Source organism: Macadamia integrifolia, chromosome 11 (assembly GCF_013358625.1).
Source record: "Macadamia integrifolia cultivar HAES 741 chromosome 11, SCU_Mint_v3, whole genome shotgun sequence".
Lineage (NCBI taxonomy): Eukaryota > Viridiplantae > Streptophyta > Magnoliopsida > Proteales > Proteaceae > Macadamia > Macadamia integrifolia.
This window is the reverse complement of record NC_056567.1, coordinates 30111883-30131769: the sequence shown is the minus strand read 5'-3', so window position 1 is coordinate 30131769 and position 19887 is coordinate 30111883. Positions and strand designations below refer to the sequence as shown.

The following is a 19887-nucleotide window of genomic DNA, read 5'->3' as shown; positions in this document are numbered from 1 at the left end:
GGCAGTGGAAATGAGTGTAATAATGAGAGAAAGGGCATTTCAGACATTTGCCCTATAAAGGGAAAGTAGTAATGGAGGTAGATTCATGGGTGTTTCCTTTTTCCATCTTTTGGTCATAGCTCTCGTCAAGGCCTGAACATTGTGATTTTCCCAAAAAAAAAAAAAATCTCATATTTAGATGTAAAATATCTAACTGAAAACCATGGAAAAAGAGAGGGGGCGGGGGGGCTCAAAAGATGATTAAATATCTAATGCAACATCTTCGGTGGAAAATAGAAAAATCCACTTCAGTTCTTCATTGATTTCTTCAAAACAACCATGATAGATCCAGGAAAATTACTTTCTAATCCATTTAATTTTGCTATCCTGCTCCTCCCCTCTTCTTGTTTTCAAATTTTTCTTCAACCAATGCATTTCTTCCAAATCAAAGATGACAAGTCTGACATAGCCATGCTTCATACATAATTCGAAAGCTGAGGCCGACTCTAAAGACTCCACCACCAAAAGTTTGAACGCAGAATCACAAAATCCATGTTTACCAGAGAAAAGGTGCGGACAACACATCATAACAGTGTGCAAATCCAGCACGTAAATGATAATAAGCCCTGGGAAGAATTCATAAAGTAAACCAGAAAGTTAAGCATTCTCACTTTCACCAAAAAGTCTACTTCTTCCAGGAAGATCAGGACATACCAGTTACTTTTGAGGCAATTATTCCCATCTCATAAACTACAAGAACAGCAATTGAGACTTGTGATCAATCCCATTAAATATGAAAGTCCCGGACATTGGCACGAATTGTTTTGTGATGAGCTGCAGAGAACAGAAAATATATCATATCAGCCACAAAGCGTAAGAGTGAATGCATATTATGAGACGAAAAAAACCTTAATAGCCTCCTGTGATGCAATTCCCCCTATGAAGGCAGCGACTGCATGAAGCTCTGCAGCACCAAATCGACACATCTCATTGATTAGGTCCTCTGTCAAGGTTGATCCATTGCAACCCAAGTCACCTAGTATGCCAACAGCAATAGTCTTCAAACGAGATATGTCCTCATCAATTTCTCTGCATAGACCAATTGAGTAATGAAATTTTTAGCACTTGCTCCAAAGCATAATATTTAATTTACTGGTATGCTGGTATGGTGCTCATTGTTACCCATCAAACATCCCAGGAAACCTATTGTAATTGGTTGCAAACCGATCAGCAGCTCGAAGCAGAATGTACAACCCAACAGCAACGCTGCCACAAGCAACAAAGGCAGAGGTTATTATCCACAAGGTATGTCCATTAAAATCGGTGAAAGAGACAAAATTGTGGAAAGAAAAGAAAAGAAAAATTAAGTGGCACTGCTTAAGCTGTTATTAAGTTTATCAACCTAGTGACCATCAGGGATCCAACCTCCACAAATGGCTTTTAATCTGAATATTGCAGATCATCATCTGATTTCCATGTCATTAAAATTTCAAAGAATAAGGATAGCATCTTGCCCCTGTCATCATAGAAAGTTTCCCAGAAGAGCAAACAATATCCTTTTGGCTGAGGCGCGTTAGTGCATCTGTTTTCTTTGCCGAGTGCTCTAGGTGAGTGCTTAAATACATATTCAAATATATGATAGAGAAACAAATATATGAAAGAGCAAAAGGTCCACTGATGTCTACTGAATAATCACAAAACCCATCCACAGCAAGCCACAAATACATAAAACTGAAAATAAAGTATAGGAAAGGTTCAAGGTGGACCACAGAAGTAATCATGTATATACAAATCAGCATGGGCAATAACAGGCAGCCCATATTTGAGTCTGAAAAGAGACCTCAAAAACTGTCTATTTCTGACAGCAAGCAGTATGAGCTTAGCAGTCATGCAGAATTGATCCCTCACACAAAGACAGGCTAGATCAGTGTGATCATTCCCAAGTGACTAATATAGAAGTTACCACCACACAAATGAGTCTAGGTACTTCATCCAGAAAAACCTTTTTCTCCACACATGGGACCCACCCCCAAACATTATGTGTCATATTGTAAAAGCAACCAAAGGATCTTCATATTAATCATCAAAAGACCGAGGCACCATCAAGTACTACAAACATCAGTTCACCTGTAATCTTCATCTGTCAAATACTTTTGTAACTCTGGTAGGATAGGTGAATAAAACTCATTCTCAATTAGGCGATATCTACATACCTGCACAAGTAGTGAATCTCATTCAATTAGGGAAAGTAAAACTGAAAAAAATGTGGGGATGCAACTTTGTCCAAACTATTCTCTGAATATTTTATTCAGAACAAGTAAGTTGATGCGTGCAAGGGATTCAAAGAAAAATGCATATACACATATAAAAGGGATATCATGTAATCTGTTGCCACTTGCCAGAAACCCATAAAATTTTCACTGGAGCTACAACATCAAAACTAGACTGCAATGAATTTAATAGCAGATACGACACAAGTTTCAGCTTTAATTGAAATGTGTTCTATCTGGTGCTTCGTAATGCCTAGATGTGGTTCCTAGATGCAGCTGGGCGCATTAGTTAGGAGTTAGGACACAATAGATTTTATCCTAAAGGAGGAAAAACAAGTTCATTCCACACACGCAAATGAAACAAAGAGAAATGCATTAATATGCATAAGGTTGAAAATATAACTTTGTTGAAGGAGCTAGGATATCAATACTAGATTGTTGAACAGCAGATGAAATTCAAGTTGAACTTCAATGGGAACACGTCTTTCATTTTCTAACTAATGTTTGGTAATACCTAGACGCTGTTCTAATCTAGATTAGGGAGTTGGTGCCCCACCTCAGCCCCAGCCCCATGAAAGCAAATTAAAAGAAAAAAAGAAAAGGCAGACAAAAATGGGGACTAATGATGCACATTGGTATATCCAAGGTTTAAGATCTCGCTCTCAGCCCCCATCTCGCTGATCCAAAAAAGAGAGATCTGACGAGATCCTTGCCAAGATCATGTATTTTTTCACGGTCAACTCAGTGGTTGGTCTCGGTGGCTATATGGTCTTTATAGTCCCTGAAACTAGGTATTTACCCTATTTTAGGACTTCTAAACGCAATGGAAACATCAGCTTTTTTAAAAAATCAAACTTAAAATGGTACTTTGACTTCGTACCCTATGTAAGTAGTCTTCGACTCTTCGGACCCTAGGCTAGTATGATCTATTCCACAATCAACACATGATATACCATAATCATAAGAATTTAAAAGACATCATAGATAATTACTTGATTGATTAACAATTAACATTGATGATTGATGAGTCACATTAACATACATTGAAATTTTCAAATGACATAAGATACGCTACATAACAACATAAAGTCAGTATGCATCATTTATTTAAACAGAAAAATTAAAAACAAAATAATTTGTTTCCCTCCATGAATCCATAGATCAGTGATATGCATCACATATTAAAAAAAATAATGTAAACCAACAAGTATTGATGATGTTTCCATGAAAAAATGAGTTTGAGAAGATATTTTTTATCTAAAATGGTTCTTGAGAAGAAAAGTAACTCCAAATGTGGATGAGGAGGTAATATTCTCTACTCTTTAAGCTTCAATGAGTGTATGAATGAGATCCTTAAGCAAAAACACCAAAATTCTTGCTCCTTAGTGTTTCTTTTTTTAAAAAAAGTAAAGAGAGAGAGAGAGAGAGAGAGAGAGAGGCGAGATTCTGGTGAGATTTCGGTGAGATTTGGCGAGATCTCGCTGAGATCTTGAACCATGGGTATATCTAGAGATACTCTGTTACAAAACTAAGTAAATATAAGTAAATACGATCTTAGGCAAATAATTCTTGAGAAAGGAAAAGTCCAGTGAGAGGCCTGGTGCCTCAGATATTAAATCATAACTGTGTGAGCCATGGAAATACCAAAAATTAAATGTCCCCTCCAAGGGAGATGTACCTGAGACTGTTCTAACAACATCTTTGCTGTTAGTATTCACGTAGTTAGTTTTGAATACTAATATATGTGAACGATTAAAGCAAGCAAACTTCCATTTTTTATCAATTTAATTCTCGAATAATTAGAGACTAGTTCTCATGGATCACGGGACTCACTGTGAGCTTTCTTGCATTTTTACAGAAGCTTTTTATGATTGTCTTTGAAATGACATCTGTATCTCTCCCGATTCTCTTTAAAATATTCCTCACCCGTTGCTCAATAGCAAGAAAGTCTGCCTCAGCTTTAGCCTGGTAGATTTTTTGCAAATTTACATAATATCTGCAAGATGGACAGTTAATGCAAAGTATTACTATCACAGGAAAAGAGAGCGGCAACCCTCTAAGTGATTTGGAGAGACACTATATGGAAATCCAATTACTAACTCTGTTAAAGATGTCATATCTGGTATTGATCCCTCAAGAGGTGCCTCCCCATCGCCTTCATTTGCAATGAATTCCTGCAGTACGAAGAAAGTCCTGGATTAGATCATTTCTCAAATATAACACAGAGGAAATAGTACCAGTAATTTTTTCAGTCTCCTCCAATCATTTACATGGTCAGAATTGATTTAAACCATTAAAGTCCAAGACAACAAAAATGTTAACCATAATTTGGCATTATAATAAATAGTTCAAGCATCATTTTCCAAAAAAAAAAACAAAACATTGCATCAGGTAAAGCATTCAATGTTTTATTACAAAAGTTTGATATTTTAGCATAGACAATTTAACATCACCACCCCACCCCACCCCACCCCACCCACCCACCCACACAAAAAAAAAAAAACACTAAACTAAACTAAACTAAACTATGGTGTCTGAAGTTTGTAAAACAGGGTTAGGTTTGTTTATATTGCAATAATCATTCCAAATTGTCTATGGAACTTTAAATTTGTGAAGTTATAATTTGATTGGTTGTAGATTGATGTGCTGGTAATATCCAGGCCTCTTATTATATCATGCATTCTTCTACAACCATTAATCCATCAAAAGGAAAAATAAATAAATAAATAAAGTAGTAACTTGCAAAAATATGGGGCACTGTCTAATCAAGGCTGAGTAAAATAGAGGGCTGTTCTGGCCTAACCAGGTTTGGCTATCCGGTTTTTAAAACTAAGATAAAAGTATGGTCATAGAGAAATCAATGCAAAAACAGTACAAAAGGTACCCTAGGTCTAACACCATTACAACACTGTTATGACAGCAATTCCATAAACCACATTAGATGCAAATGATGGATGTTAGCCAATAGAAAAGGAATAGATGGTAAATATATCTAAATAGACAAGATACCATAATTACAGGAAATGGATAGCTTCTGCTCAATTGCCAGAATAATAGCTTTCATCAAATAGAAAAGGGCATCCCTGAAAGGTAGAAAGGGAAGCAAACAAATAAAGAATAAAAAAATAAGAAAATATGCTTATAGAGAATATAAAGTGGAAAACATCCCATCCAATCCAAAGTTTCTGGAATTCTCCATACATCCTCATACAGGAAATTGCGGAATATATGTTTCTGATTCCCAGGGCTTGTTATCAAATTTATGACCAGTTCTAAAAAAACCAGTCTGAAACAATCATATTAGACAAAATCATGAAAACTAAATGTAACCATAAGGAAACGGTTATATATGGTATAGTCAGCTCTATTGTTCCATGTGGATTTTTGTTTGCTCATTAGCTACAGAATTCACCCACCTTTAAAGCTGCCACCATCACCCAAAAATCTGATGAAGTGGAATCTACTTCAGCAGCAGTATCATCTATTATTTGGCGGAGATTTGAACCTGGAATGCAAATAATTAAGATTTCTTAAATACTGGTCTGGCATGTGGGCATAGTTCACATGTCATCACCCAAGCATCACAGAAACAATTCTGTACCAAGAAAGGGAATCATGCCAACAGAAAAATATTCAGTTCATTGCTAGAATTGGCTTAAATTTACGAGACTTGTCTAAGGAGAACAAACACATGATAGTTTTAGCTCCTGAAGTATCTGAAACAGAAAAGAGAGAGATATAGATCTCCGGAGAAAAGAAAACAATGACTGTTTTGATTTATATGGGATGGGCTTTTCATTTAATGAGTTTACTAATGACATGACAAAATATAGGGTCTGAATAATAGTTATTAGGAATTAGGGGGGAATACAAATTTATTGATCTTTTTAAGTCTTGGGGACCTTGATATTTACAGATGAATCATTTTAGGAGTTTCTAATTTTAAAAGTTCTCTTTTCCTTTAAGGAAGAGAGCCAAGTTAGAACTTAGAATTCCTAAAAAAAATAGATGAGTTTATATTTGTCTTACACAAGAATCTTTAAAAGAAAAAAAAAAAAAAAATTATGAACTAAACTGACAGAATGAAAATTGTCTTCTTCTTTCTTGAAGCTACTGCTAACTAGTAATGTTCACATCCCATAACAGTACCTTGTTTCTTATATCTTGTTTAACTTCTCCTATTTCTGTAAAGTTTCAACTACAATCTTCCCTACCTTTTTTACTTACCTCTTTTCCTTGCAGTTCAGCCCTAGAAATCTGAAATCGTAGGCAATCTTACATCAACAAGTGCAACTTGTGTGATGGAGGGCCGGTAGGGAAAGGGAAGCAACCCTTGAGAAAACTCAGAGTTGCAGGGGAGGGAGAGGAGTCGCACAAAGAAGAGGGGCGAGGGAGGAGAGGGGAATCGCACACACTCAGCCCACAGGCACACACTACAATATCAACTCATAACTTTATTCTTCAGTCTATCTTTCTCAATCGGTTACAAGCATATAAATAGGAAATTAAAAAACTCTAACATGGAAAGAAATCCGAAGAGGAAACTAACTCAAAAGGAAAAAAGAAATCCCAAACCAACTCTAACTATGTCCTACGTATACAACTTCCCAAAAATAAACAGAATAAAATAAACTAAAGATGTTATCCTCCTAAAAAAATCTACTACTAAAATCCTACTAGATCAAATGATCAAATATGATCCGGTTTATCTTTGTCAGGATATCCATATGGGTATGGATCGCTCCACGGGTGCGTATCTGCATCATTGTGTGCCTTTGATGCTTTAGACTTTCCCATCACAGTTGAAAAATCCTACACTAAACCCTCTTGATGATGCTGGAACCATAGGTGTCATCACGCGAAGGTGAGACCAAGGGATCCAAGGTGACCACAATATTTTACAGGTAGATTTTCTATATTCCAATGCATGTTTTCAATATTTCAGGTATATTTTCTTCATCATCTAGGCATGGAAGCCTTGAAACACAAGGCAAATCAAGGCACGCCTTGTTGTAAGGCAACAACTTGACAACTATGGCTGGAACTTGTAACTAGTAATTGATAATTCTCAGAACAGCGGTTTAAAAAAAAAGAAAATGCTTTGAGGTCACAATCACATTTATTTCCAAATCTCTCCTCTCAACAGATTCCACTCATGACTCAACACCTTTTTTTTGGCCATACATTATACACAAATTGTCTCTTCGTTACCCTTATAAAGCACATTGCCCGATTCAGATTATTTCATCATCTTCTGACTTTTAGACCTTTCAAGAAGCATGAATGATGATCATCATTGACAGAATTTACACTATGAATTTTTATGATGATGATTACTGTGCATGATATTGACATGAAAAACTTATGCAAACAGACATACCCAGGGATGTAAACGGAGTTGATGCATCACTTATTAGAAAATTCAAATTAGGTAAGCATAAACACTTCCAAATTTGATCCAATATCCAATGGATATTTTAAATGCAACAACTGAACCTTATCCCAACTAAATGCGGTCAGCATCCAATGGATATTTTATATAAGTATAAAAATTTTGAATCCAATGACTTTCTGATTTAATCTTAGAATATACGAATATTAACAACAACAAAAATTATATTTCATTGTTCTTCATCTCCCAAAAATATTATGCATCTTAAATAAAAATGCATTTATACATAATATTAAATTAAAAACAGATCAGATATATTAATATCCAAATTCATATCTGATTATCACCTGAATACTAAAAGGCATCCAAATTCTTAAAAGGAGAAGGAATAAAAATCCTCATTCTCCATTTATATCACATAGCTGTAGGAACTTCCGACTATAAATCCATGTTTTCTTGTCCGCAAGGCAATGAATGCACCGATATAACACCCCTCACCCAAAAAATAAAATAAAAGATGTTCAGAACCACATCTTTCAAGTCTCAATTGATTTTTGGACTAGAGCACTTATTGTATATATGATGTCATTAAGCATAGATATATCCATTGCTATATAAATAACCATGTAGATGCAGCCCATCATGATCACTGATTAACTTAAAAGTTCCTGCAGAAGTTTCCAAAGCTCGTTGATAATCATATACTCACTGAATCCTCGAGGAGTCGAGACTTTGAATGCAGCCTCAATAGCTTCTTTGTAATTATCTTCATCTAAAGCAATCATCCTGGCTTTCAGAAGATCCTGCAATATTCAGCTCAAGCAGAATAAATAATTAGAACAATACAAAGAGGATGAGACAAAGGCCAAGCGGTAAGAAAGTATGTGAACCTTGAACTCTTTTTTTTCTTCCCTGTTTGATGGAAGGCAGCCACCATGTTTAGAGGCCCACTCCTCTGCCATCTTAACAAGAATGACAACATATGGTATATGCTTATGGACCACAGGATCTGTCACGTTTAAGTCGATGGTTTCGGCAAACCTGTGGTAGGGTTATAATACAATCAAAAACTCGAAAACTGAATCAATACTCATGGTTGAGAGAAAGCCACAATAATTAACGTTGTTATTAAAGTAAATCAACACAAAAGATTGTACCTCTTCAACTCAGGCCAGGGATGGTTCAGTCGGAGATCATCCAGAAAATGATCTGGTTTTGACTCAATCACATTGTGTTCCTGCCATTTACAACTCCAAAAATTGATGCCCACTTATGCATATTGGTTGAAAAGACTTCCAACTCTAAATTTATTATCGGCCTAAGTTTATAAAGGAGCTAAGCTAGTTTGTCTTGACAGCTTTCTTTTAGCCTCATGAACTGAGTTGCAGTTGGCTTTTAAAAGCTCAGCTCATATGTTTGGCACTACGTTTTTAAATCACTAATATATTTGCTTATTTCTCATGAGTTTTGGCTACAAGCTTTGGCATATGAGGCTTCCGGACTTTTTGCCTAAATCAGCACAAAATGTTTGCTGGACTTAAGCAAGAAGGTTCAGACCTAGCCTGAGCCCAGACTAAAAGAGTTACAAGCTCAAGCCAAGCTCAGTATAACTCAGGTTGCTTATAGTCCTAATTTAAGGAACAAATCGTAGTAATTAATAAAGTAATTATCATCTGCACAACACCTAATGCAAGAATAGGAGATAATTACAAACATCAAACTCATCGCACCTTTGGGCCTTCCAAAAGTGGAAGAAATTAAAGTGCAGATAATGGCGAACCATCGAATCCAACGCAGGAGAGCTCCTGGGTAGGACTCATTTGTCCTAGAGTTACTATTTCACTTGTAATCCAGCATACAGATTTACCCCTTCAGAAACGCAATAATAGTGAAATATGCCAAACTATAACACTTATATCACATTACCTTCAAACTAATCCGAACAAGCCCAGTTAGGCCATATGACCGTGCAAATATCAACATAACATTTGCCTGCCTACAGATCCTATCCAATTTCAGCATTGAAGTTTCCACCAGCTGACAATGCAGTAAGAGGAATTCCATCAAAGATATTTCCATCAAACAAAATAAAAATAACAAATAAGGTTACAGGAATTTTTCAAACAAAAACTCATCAGCGAAGATACAAAGGGAGGTCAACTGTGATAGAAATGTAAGGAGGCTATTTTATACATAATCAGAAGATTCAAAAAAAAAAAAAAAAAACCATGCTCAGGGAGGAAACTTAATATCACAATGTGTCCTCTTCAACCCACATCCAAGGAATTCAAGGACTCTATTCACCTCATTAAATAAGATTTGAAGTGTACACATAAATAAACAGCCCTTGCAAATTATAGACCCCCAAAACCTAAAATTGGAGAAGAAGACGAACAAAATCAAACTCAGAAAATTATTAAGAATATAGCCTCACTACCATAGGCCCATGAAAAGACCAAACCCAGTGGAGATGCAGGAGCTATCTTTACCAATAAGAAGTCAAAATTCTTTAGGTAAGGATTAAGCAGAAGAATTTATGAGAATTGTCAAATGATAATTAACACCATGATTATGTACCTGAGTTGCAACAACCAAAGTAAATTGAGAAAAAAAAGATGGGTTCGTCTCAATTAATGCCTCTGGGGACTCCTCTACGAATTTGGCCTTCACAGAATCATTCAGCTCCTGCAAAAAGGCACATACACATTTGGCTCTTGATTGCCCAATGGTTGATTCATCCACTGTCAGCATCAAGAATCATATAAGTACAGATAGAGAATGGTTACTATATAGTTATTAGCAACATATAATAGAATGGGGTCAAATTATACCCATAAAGTTGTTTCCAAGGTCACTTGCTTCAACTTTAGATCCATCAATAACAGTGATACTTCCAATTCCACCAAGAACAAGATTTTTTAGTGTTTCGGATCCCGTAGGACCACAATTAAGTAAGCAGATGCTGGCATTCTCCAATGCTGCTTGTCCTTGTTCTCCCCAAATCCTGCAATTGCAGTTTGAAAGGATGATAGAGTTATTTCTGAATGGACCAAATACTGGACTTCTGATAGAGATGAAAGAAGGTAGGCAAAAAATCAAATAGGAGGAGACACCTTCTCGATACAGAGGAATTGGCAAAACATTGAAAAAAGATTCAACATGAAAGGACAAGATTTTACTTCTATAAACCCAAACATCATTTGGTGCATAATCCTTTGTGTTTGTCCCCAATTTGAGATAATAAGGCAAAACATTTCCTTGGAAGACCCACATCTGGCAATGCAAGGCAACGAAGGGGAAAAGTTTCAGCTCCTCATCATCGTCAATATCGTCTGTCTAATATTACATACGATGCAACTGACGTATCACATTCTAATAGCCACATTAAAACCTACTGTTCTACATTATTATACCATAGCACATGCAGTCATGTCGATTTCCCAATTTCACTATATTCCTATATCCAACATCTCAAAGCAGTGTTCACTCTAATTAATAACAACCGCAATCGGTCCCCTGAGTTCATACGAGTCATATGCATTTGCCTTCTGGAGACCAATTCAAGGGCTTCAGAATCCACAAATCGATTACCACTTGCAGCAATACCTGATCCCAATCGCAAACGGAAGCAAACAAAATAGAAATGGAGAAAAGGAATGTGATCCCGCAACTTGAGCAGTGAACATAATTGTCAACTTCGAACTAAATTCGAACAGATAAACTGCTATAAAGCCACTGGAAAATGACCCGTTACTATCAAACAGAAAAGATATTGTATTGCTCGAAGCTTGAAATCAAGTAACAATTCTACCGCTAGAGCAAGATTAAGATGGAGATGGAGTAGTGGAACAGTCTAGGGCATATTATTCTTTCAAAAACACATGTGGCGGGAAAGTAAGTACCTGAGCTGTCGATCGTATTTGGTCTTCGGCTCCGCCATGTTTCGATTCTCTGTGATAAGATTGTTGAAGAAATACTAAAGCTTGACCAGAGACTCAACGTCGAAGAACCATTCACTCCTGAGCTTCTTGTCTGCGTGATGGCAACGCAAGAAAACGTAGAGGACAATGGTATTCTGGTAATTTCAAACTATTTTACGTATTCGTCTCACCGTATCGCGATTCTTCGGAACAACCACGGTTTAAGAAATCGTATATCGGATCGGATCCGAATCGACTTTGATCAATCCTGATTCTGGCCGATTTGACATGGCTAATTCATGTAGGAGTGTCAACCGGTGTGGTTTCGGTTATTCAATTCAATTTATATTTTGATACGGGGAAACTAAAATGGCACTAAACATGAATAAGTTGAAATCATAATCATTTTCTTTCAATTTCAATTTTCTAAACATGAATAAGTTGAAATCATAATCGTTTTCTTTCAATTTCAATTTTAATGATTTCTAATTGATTTTTGTTATTCGAATCACAATGGTCAATATATCATATATTAGAGAGAGAGGGGGAAAAAAAAAACTATAGAAATTTACCTCTATGTTGTAAGTTGTAATGTGTTATTCTTTCAACATCTGTCTTTGAAGATCATAGCTAAAGTGAATTCTACAACTAATATGAATTCTACATGCAATAAGCTTTTAAAAAAGAGGTAACACAATATACTCTTTTTTTTTGCTAATTTTAATATACTTTCTATCTATGTAACAGATTACTCTTTTTTTTTCTGATAAATAAAAAGCATTAATTACTAGAAGAAAAATTTACAAGACGTGGGCAACGCCTGCAGAGTCAGCCACAAGAAGGGGAAAAAGAAAGGGTGGGGGGTAAGACCAAAACAAAGATGATCTAGAGCGAGAGTTGTGAGTAGCAAGAGCATCAGCAACCATGTTTCCTTGACGCAAAGTGTGTTTGAAGGTAATGGACTACACATATGATAACCATGATCCTCGAAATCAAGAGTGTGAAAATGAAAATCTTATCTCGTTTTGCCCTATCGGTTAATTTTTTTATTTTTTTTTCCCTCATAGATACCCATCAAAAGTTAAAACATTCAAACTCTACAAAATTTAAAACACTTTAACACTAGGTTATGCTTAACCATCGGTTTTAGGATTTTAAAACGAATCGAACAAAGATTATGACCTATAAAATCAAAATCAGATCATATTCTTATGGTTTTTTTTCTTTTTAATGATTTGATTCGACTATAATTGGTCGTTTTAATTCCGATAAATGATTTTAGTTATATATTGACACCTTTAGATTAATATCAATAAACCCTAGAATCGCTTAGTTTTAAAAAATGAGATTGTGATTCTAGAGTTATTGGAACGGATTCAATTCTTGATTCCCATTGTAGGGACGACCACCTCTTTGTAGTTTAGCCTATAGGATTTATTTCTTACCAACATATTCAACCGCCTTTGATGTAATCATTTTACTCAACACTTGTGGATTATGGATTTAATTTTCAATAAACCATATTTTTTCCCGAAAGCGATACTATTTATTTATGTGTGTCCAGCGCAAGATATCTAAATTACAGATGTCACACAGCCAAAGAAAAGAGAATAGCCAAATTCCTTATGGCCAAGGAGTCAACAACGATTAATATGGAAATTTTGCTAATATACTCCTTGGTCATATTAATCACAGATTTGCACACTTTTTTTTTTTTTTCCTTTCACAATATTTTTCATTTTGGGTATATCTATAATTAAAATTATTTCACATCAAAATGTGAAAGTGTTCCCTGTGAGGGGAGTGCAGTTTCTGCACGGTTGTACCTAGGCACATGTTCATGACTCAAGCGATGAAACCCTTCACCAAAATGGGGGTTTGCACCCTCATCACAAGGAAGGTCAATTGAGGAGCGATTCAACCAAGGTTGCCCTTCTGAAGCCGAATTTAGGAATTGTCCCCCCACCCCAAGAGTAGTGGCTCCATTGTGATGCATGCCATACGAGAGAGACTCCACAAGTATTAACCCTCAATTGAAAGAAAGAGCAATCAATTAGATGCAATACATATGCTATTAGTGTTTTTCACACTAGGGCACACGAGCATCATTGCCAAGAGAGTTGCATCGAATGTGTGGGCTCATCTTCATAACCATAAGCAAGAAGTCGCCAACTCAAGGGCCACCCCTCTTTATGAAAGGGAAAATGATGCTTCCTCATGCTTTCTCATTGGCCCCCAGCATGCATAAGTACTTGTTAAGTTTGTCTTGAATTATTGACCCGTTTTGAAGATTGACCTGATCCGACATATTTTGGTGGCGACCCAAATGGAAAATTTTATGAGATCTGTGATGGAAGCAGAGGGCTTGGGCCGAATGGGGGTGCGGGGGCCGGTTTGACCGGATCGACCGTGACCCGATGGGTCGACCCACGTTTTTGGAGTATATATAATGTACTGTTACCTGTTGAGAAAGTCATTGTATTCTAGGGTTTTCACGCAGCTAGGGTTTCAGGGTGAGTTTTTCCTCACCGCTGCTAGGGTGTAAATCTCTCTTCTGCATAGTGAATCATCTTCTTTGCCCGAGGACGTAGCACACCACCCTAGTGTGTGAACCTCGTTAAATCTCTGTGTCGTACGGATCTATTGTCTCTTTATTATTCGTTTTCTTGATGTTTGTTCTAATAGTACCGCAAACCCCCACATGAAATACTTCCCATAAAAATAAAGGGCATGAGGTTCCTAGATTGGTAGACCATAAACAAATTCCCAGTCTACCTACGAATATTTGACATGTGGTAAGTTAGATGGTTGAAATGTTATGGATAAGTAGACCCAGGATTGCAAGGTCTCCTGCTCACATGATAAATTTTAATTTATTGGAATTTCACAAGTAACAAAACAAATTATTAAAAAAATAGAATATATTCAATAGTGGTCGGAGTATTAATGGACATGCATAGGTATACACAAAGGATGCATGTTAGTACATGAGAAAGTTCTTAATACATAATTGAATTAAGCTTTGAAAAGTGTACAATTGAGGCACCATTTGACAATGTTCTATTTATGTGTTTTCTTGTTCCCAGAAACAAAGAAACAACTTAAAAAACGTTTGATAAAATGGCTCCGTTTCACATGTTTCTAGAAACATAAATAAAAATGTATGCCTATTTACAATTATAGAAATGACTTTAATGAAACAAGTCAGACTTATTTCGTCATTTTTAGAAACAAATTTAAGAGAAAAAAAAAAAGGCTGTTGTGCGATAAATTTATCAACTATTTAAATCTAAAAAGAGGCAACCGAACCCTCTCTCCCTTTTGGACATCCGATGATACTATTGGATTTTTTAGTGACATTATGTCTGTAAAAAATATTTCGAGAAACAGGTTATCAATGACCAAAAAATCTGTTTTTGTTTTCAGAAATGTAAAAACCAGTTTCTATTGTTTCTAGACATTGAAATAACAGAACCGTTATCAAACAGTGCCTAAGTTGCTTAGTTAGCTAATGCTTGTTTCATTGTAGCAGTCCCTTAACCTTGGTCTCGCTCGCTTGATATGCCAATCCACTGGCCAATGGGCCATCGTAAAAAACAGAAGAAAAAAAAAAAGAAAGAAGTCTTCTCGTACACCCAAACTTTTTTACCAGGTTACAAAAGAAGAGAAAAGAAAAAAATTTCAACGATATTACATGACCAGCATAATCATGATAATAGAACTTTTCTTTTCTATTCAAAAGTGCTATCATTTTCTTACACTTTTGACGTTGTTTTATTCTTTTGGGAGTGAGGGACATGGATTTAGGCATTAGTATCAAGGTGACTAATACCAATATGTATATAATGAAAGATGCTCTTTTCTTTTTGAAAGTGATTATTAATTTTTGCTGAAATTTATCTGATATAAACCAATCATCCATTAGTTACCACATCCCTTGGATGCGTATAAATGAGGGTTGCTATAATGCCTGTATCCTTCCATATAAGTATCCAAATCATGGTTTGAGAAATTGGATCGCATTGGTCCTGGCCTTGATAGATATTGTATTGGTGGATCAATGTTGATAAGAAAAAAAATGGTCAAAAAATGGGTATTGGTAGATCAATACAGTTATACAGATAAAGGTAAAATGATTAAAAAATTGTTTCAAAAGTAAAATCAGAGGTATTTCTATATAATATATGCCGATATGGATTGCTATCAAATCAATATAAGCCTTGACCAATCCCATTCATGACATTGAGTTCTCAAACCTTTACCCAAACTTGTCACCCTCTAATGGGCAACCTCTTCCTACCTCCTAAAACAAGTTGAGAGAGAGAGAGAGAGAGAGAGAGAGAGAGGAATATCCTCTTTCGAGTTCCATGATGCTACAATTATTGCTATAGTATTATATTTTCATTGATCATGTTCTCTTAGCCGCACTTGACATCTCAAATGTTGTTGTTGTCATCAATTGTGGTTAATCATGACATTGACAACAATTGACCCTGGTGTTAATACCATAAATTTAAACCATGGCTAGGAAACACAAAGGGTGTCAAAATCTAGCCCAAACTAATGAAACCAACATAAATTGATATGAGCTTATTGGATTATGTTTCGGGCTAATATTTTGTGAGATTAAAATAAAATATTGAAATAGATAGAACACTAAACCTAACTTTAAATACCAGACCATAACTAATAGAACTCAATAAAAAAATCGATACCAACCCCAAATTCAAAATAAAAAATAAAAATAGAAACAATTGCATTTATTTTCATTCCTTTTCAATACAATTGCATGGCAAATCGACAAGAGAAATTTAAAAATAAAATAAAATAAAATAAAATCATACCGATGCATCTTTATCGGATTTAGTTCTCGATATCGATGCCGGTATTGGTCTTTGGAATGGTGCATATCAGTCATTTTTATCATTTGTTTTTTCAAAAAAGTACAATTTTTTTACTGTTTTACCTTGGATCAATACTGGTAACTGATCTGGATCTATCTCAACCGATACCAATATAATACAATCGATATAATACCGATACTTAAAACCATGCTCATGTTTCGGTTTTTCACTCATTCTCACATGGAAACCAACTCAAATCGATGGATGGGCCAATTGTGCATTTTATACTTAAGTCAGTAATCAAGGGTAATTTTGTAATTACATTCATTTTTATAGTTAGTTACACTCGTCCATCATCAAGCCATTGTTTGACTGCCGCGCGGATTCCTTCGACTGAAGAGCTACACTTCTACACAGTACACTGTACAGTAGAAACAGTACTGAAAGATGTGTATTGCGTTATTATCTCTCATTTCTAATCATCTTCATCGCATTACGACATTGGAATCACTTCAGAAGTCGAAGAAGAGAAAAACGAAGTAGTCGAGAAGGAAATACGATCGATAGTTTCAGTCATGGATGCTTCTTCTGACGAGATTGATACTGATAAGAGCCTCTTACATCAATTATTGACCTCCGAAACCAGAGATTTCCTCGTCTCTCCCTCTGGAGATCAGGTTTTTTTTCTTCTTCAACTTTCATCTCTTTGTTTTAGTTTACTTTCATTTATTCATATCTTCTTGCTTCTGTACTCGCTATTTTTTGATGTATTTTTGGCCTTTGAATCGTTAATCTGGAAGTTAAATTATTATTTCGGACTCTCCACACTTGTTTAGGGCTTTTGAAAAGTAATGTTTAAAAAGGATCCGAGAGTTTTAAAGAAATAATAATAAATTAGTTGTTTCCGCTTTCTTCTGGTATTAATTTTATTTTAAGTGATCTTTAATTTATTAATTGAAGTGCTACAGTTTTGAGCTATTCTACAGTAAGACATGTTTTAGATCTAGTATCTTAGGGAAATGGGGACCCTTTCTTTTGGCTTACTTGAGTTTTTCTTTCATTTTTTTTTTTCAATTAGATCTAAATAATTTCGTATAGGAAGACAAATTGGTTTCGATACCCTTTAGGACAAACTGATTCTTCTCTAACGGAAGAACTATTGGAGACGCATTTTTTTCTTCCTTACTGGCAACCGAATTCGTCACAAGTTTGCCTATTCGGCCCCCTTTTTTTTTTTTAGCTTCTCTTTGTTGTTATCCCAGTTATATAATATAGCAGCGATGGGTTCAGAGAAGAGCTAAAGCTAGTACCTCTTAATTTTGTTTTGGTCACCATGATTGATTCGAGCATTTCAAGTTCTTGATTAATCATGAGAACTGGTAATCAACTAAAACTTTCAAAAGGTTCAAAATGGTTGGTTCTAATTGGTGGACCATTGGAACTGGAGGGTCCGTGGACTTCTTTTATGGGCCTGAAAGTGGGTTATTGACTAGGATCATAACATTAGGCTGTAAAAAGTTTATGGTGTAAATGATTGTCCATTCTAGCATGGAAAACGGCATTATTGTGAATGGTGGAAAAAAATAGAATGGTCGAAGGTTCTGACAGTCAAGGGATGTCAATTATGAACAATTAGAAGTCATTAAATAGCAAGTTAGGAATGAAATAATGCATGGTGATACTTGGCTATATCCCATCAGTTCACATTGCTTGAACAATCCAAATCAATGAAACATCTGGTATGCTTTCATTGCAAAATATTTTTTCAGAACTCAAAAGGCTCAAACACAGGAAAGTTTTGCATACATGCATTTTCAGCATGTCCCTTATTTTCTTTTGCATCATACACTCATTTCTGTCAGTTCCTGCTATATTAGTGAAGTCCTAGGTCAATAACCCTTTCAGATATCCATTTTAACCATATGCTGTTGGAAACTTGAACTACCATGCAGATCAAAGTTGATGAATTGGAAGGAAAAACTATTGGGTTGTATTTCTCTGCAAACTGGTACTCTCAGTGTCAGAGTTTCACCCCATTATTGGCCAATATCTACAACCAGCTGAAGGAACAGGGAGCCAGGTTTGAGGTTGTGTTTGTGTCATCTGATGAAGATCAGTGCGCCTTCGACAATTTCCATGGAACCATGCCTTGGCTTGCCATACCATTTTCTGATCTAATATCTAAGAAGAGCCTGACTCAAAAGTTTCAGGTTGAGGGAATGCCCTGCTTGATCATAATTGACATCTGTGGCAAACCAATCCAAACTGAAGGAGTTGAGCTCATCTACCGATATGGGGTCCAGGCTTTTCCTTTTACTCAAGAGAAGATTGCAGAGTTGGAAGATGAAGAGGAAGCAAATCGTGCATCTCAAACTCTGGAGAAGCTACTTTCAACCCAGACTAGAGGCCATGTTATTAAACAAAAAGAACAGGTTGGTAGCACAACTGAGCAGAGAACACAATTTTCTTTGTTATGTGTAAGTACTCATTTTATGCAAAAATTGCAGGTGCCTGTTTCTACTTTGGTAGGGAAAACAGTTGGGTTGTACTTCTCGGCTTTATCATGTCTTCCCTGTGAAAAATTCACATCAAGATTAGTGTGTGTGTATGAATATCTTAAAGAAAAGAAAGAGGCATTTGAGATAGTGTTCATCTCTACTGATCAAGATGAAGCAGGATACTCAGGATGCTACCAATCGATGCCATGGCATGCTTTGCCTTATGGAGATGAGTCTGCTAAAGTGTTATTGAAGTACTTTAATGTAAAAGGGATTCCCTCCCTGATCATCATTGGTCCTGATGGGAAGACTATCACGACAGAAGGAAGGTATCTAATTAATTTGCACAAGGAGATGGCGTACCCATTTACTGAGATGCACCTATCATTACTCCAAGAAAGATTGGATGAGGAAGCTAAAAGCTACCCAAGATCTTTCCTTCACGTGGGTCACCGCCATGTGTTGAATTTGGTCTGTTCAGACTCTGGAGGAGGTCCTTTCATCTGCTGTGAGTGTGATGAGCTGGGCTTGGGGTGCGCATACCAGTGCATCGAGTGTGGGTTTGAGGTCCACCTCAAGTGTGTTCGGGAGGCTAACGAAGACAACCCAGAGAAGGAACATGCAGGGAATAGTGATCCTTGTAGCAGTTGATTCTAAGGATTCTGCAACTTCAGGAGCTTCTTAGAGGTGAATAACTGATATATGTACAGAGTGTTAATGCATCCAAAGAATGAAGAACACGTCTAAGGTAGGACCTATGTGTAATGGGATCATCTTCAGAATGGTGAGACCCATTAAAGTAGATTAGGAAACAATGGCTGTGGAACCAGGTAATTTTGCCTGAACTTGCTTCTCTGACGTACTTCATCATGTAGCTTTTAATGGTTAGACAAACTTGATTAAAAGTTGTTCAGACAATGTATGATTTTTGCCAAATTCTGTGCTCTGGTCACTAATACCATATTGAGACATAATGTCTATCCA

General features: G+C 36.1%; 2 protein-coding genes across 2 annotated transcripts; one reads left to right on the top strand and one right to left on the bottom strand.

Annotated features, from left to right (window-relative positions):
- Nucleotides 1-266: 266 nt before the first annotated feature.
- Nucleotides 267-11699, bottom strand: LOC122094394 (NEDD8-activating enzyme E1 regulatory subunit AXR1-like). The gene is made up of 15 exons (XM_042665182.1): nt 11544-11699; nt 10473-10645; nt 10219-10382; nt 9568-9678; nt 8799-8878; nt 8532-8682; nt 8351-8444; nt 5666-5754; nt 4350-4423; nt 4083-4245; nt 2107-2192; nt 1162-1245; nt 888-1068; nt 694-813; nt 267-605 (listed from the first exon to the last, which is right to left on the bottom strand). The coding sequence occupies exons 1-14, from the start codon at nt 11579-11581 to the stop codon at nt 730-732; spliced, it is 1572 nt and encodes a 523-aa protein (XP_042521116.1). The 5' UTR covers nt 11582-11699; the 3' UTR covers nt 267-605; nt 694-729.
- A 5110-nt stretch (nt 11700-16809) lies between these two features.
- Nucleotides 16810-19887, top strand: LOC122092802 (probable nucleoredoxin 2). The gene is made up of 3 exons (XM_042663093.1): nt 16810-17082; nt 18358-18837; nt 18913-19887. The coding sequence occupies exons 1-3, from the start codon at nt 16981-16983 to the stop codon at nt 19552-19554; spliced, it is 1224 nt and encodes a 407-aa protein (XP_042519027.1). The 5' UTR covers nt 16810-16980; the 3' UTR covers nt 19555-19887.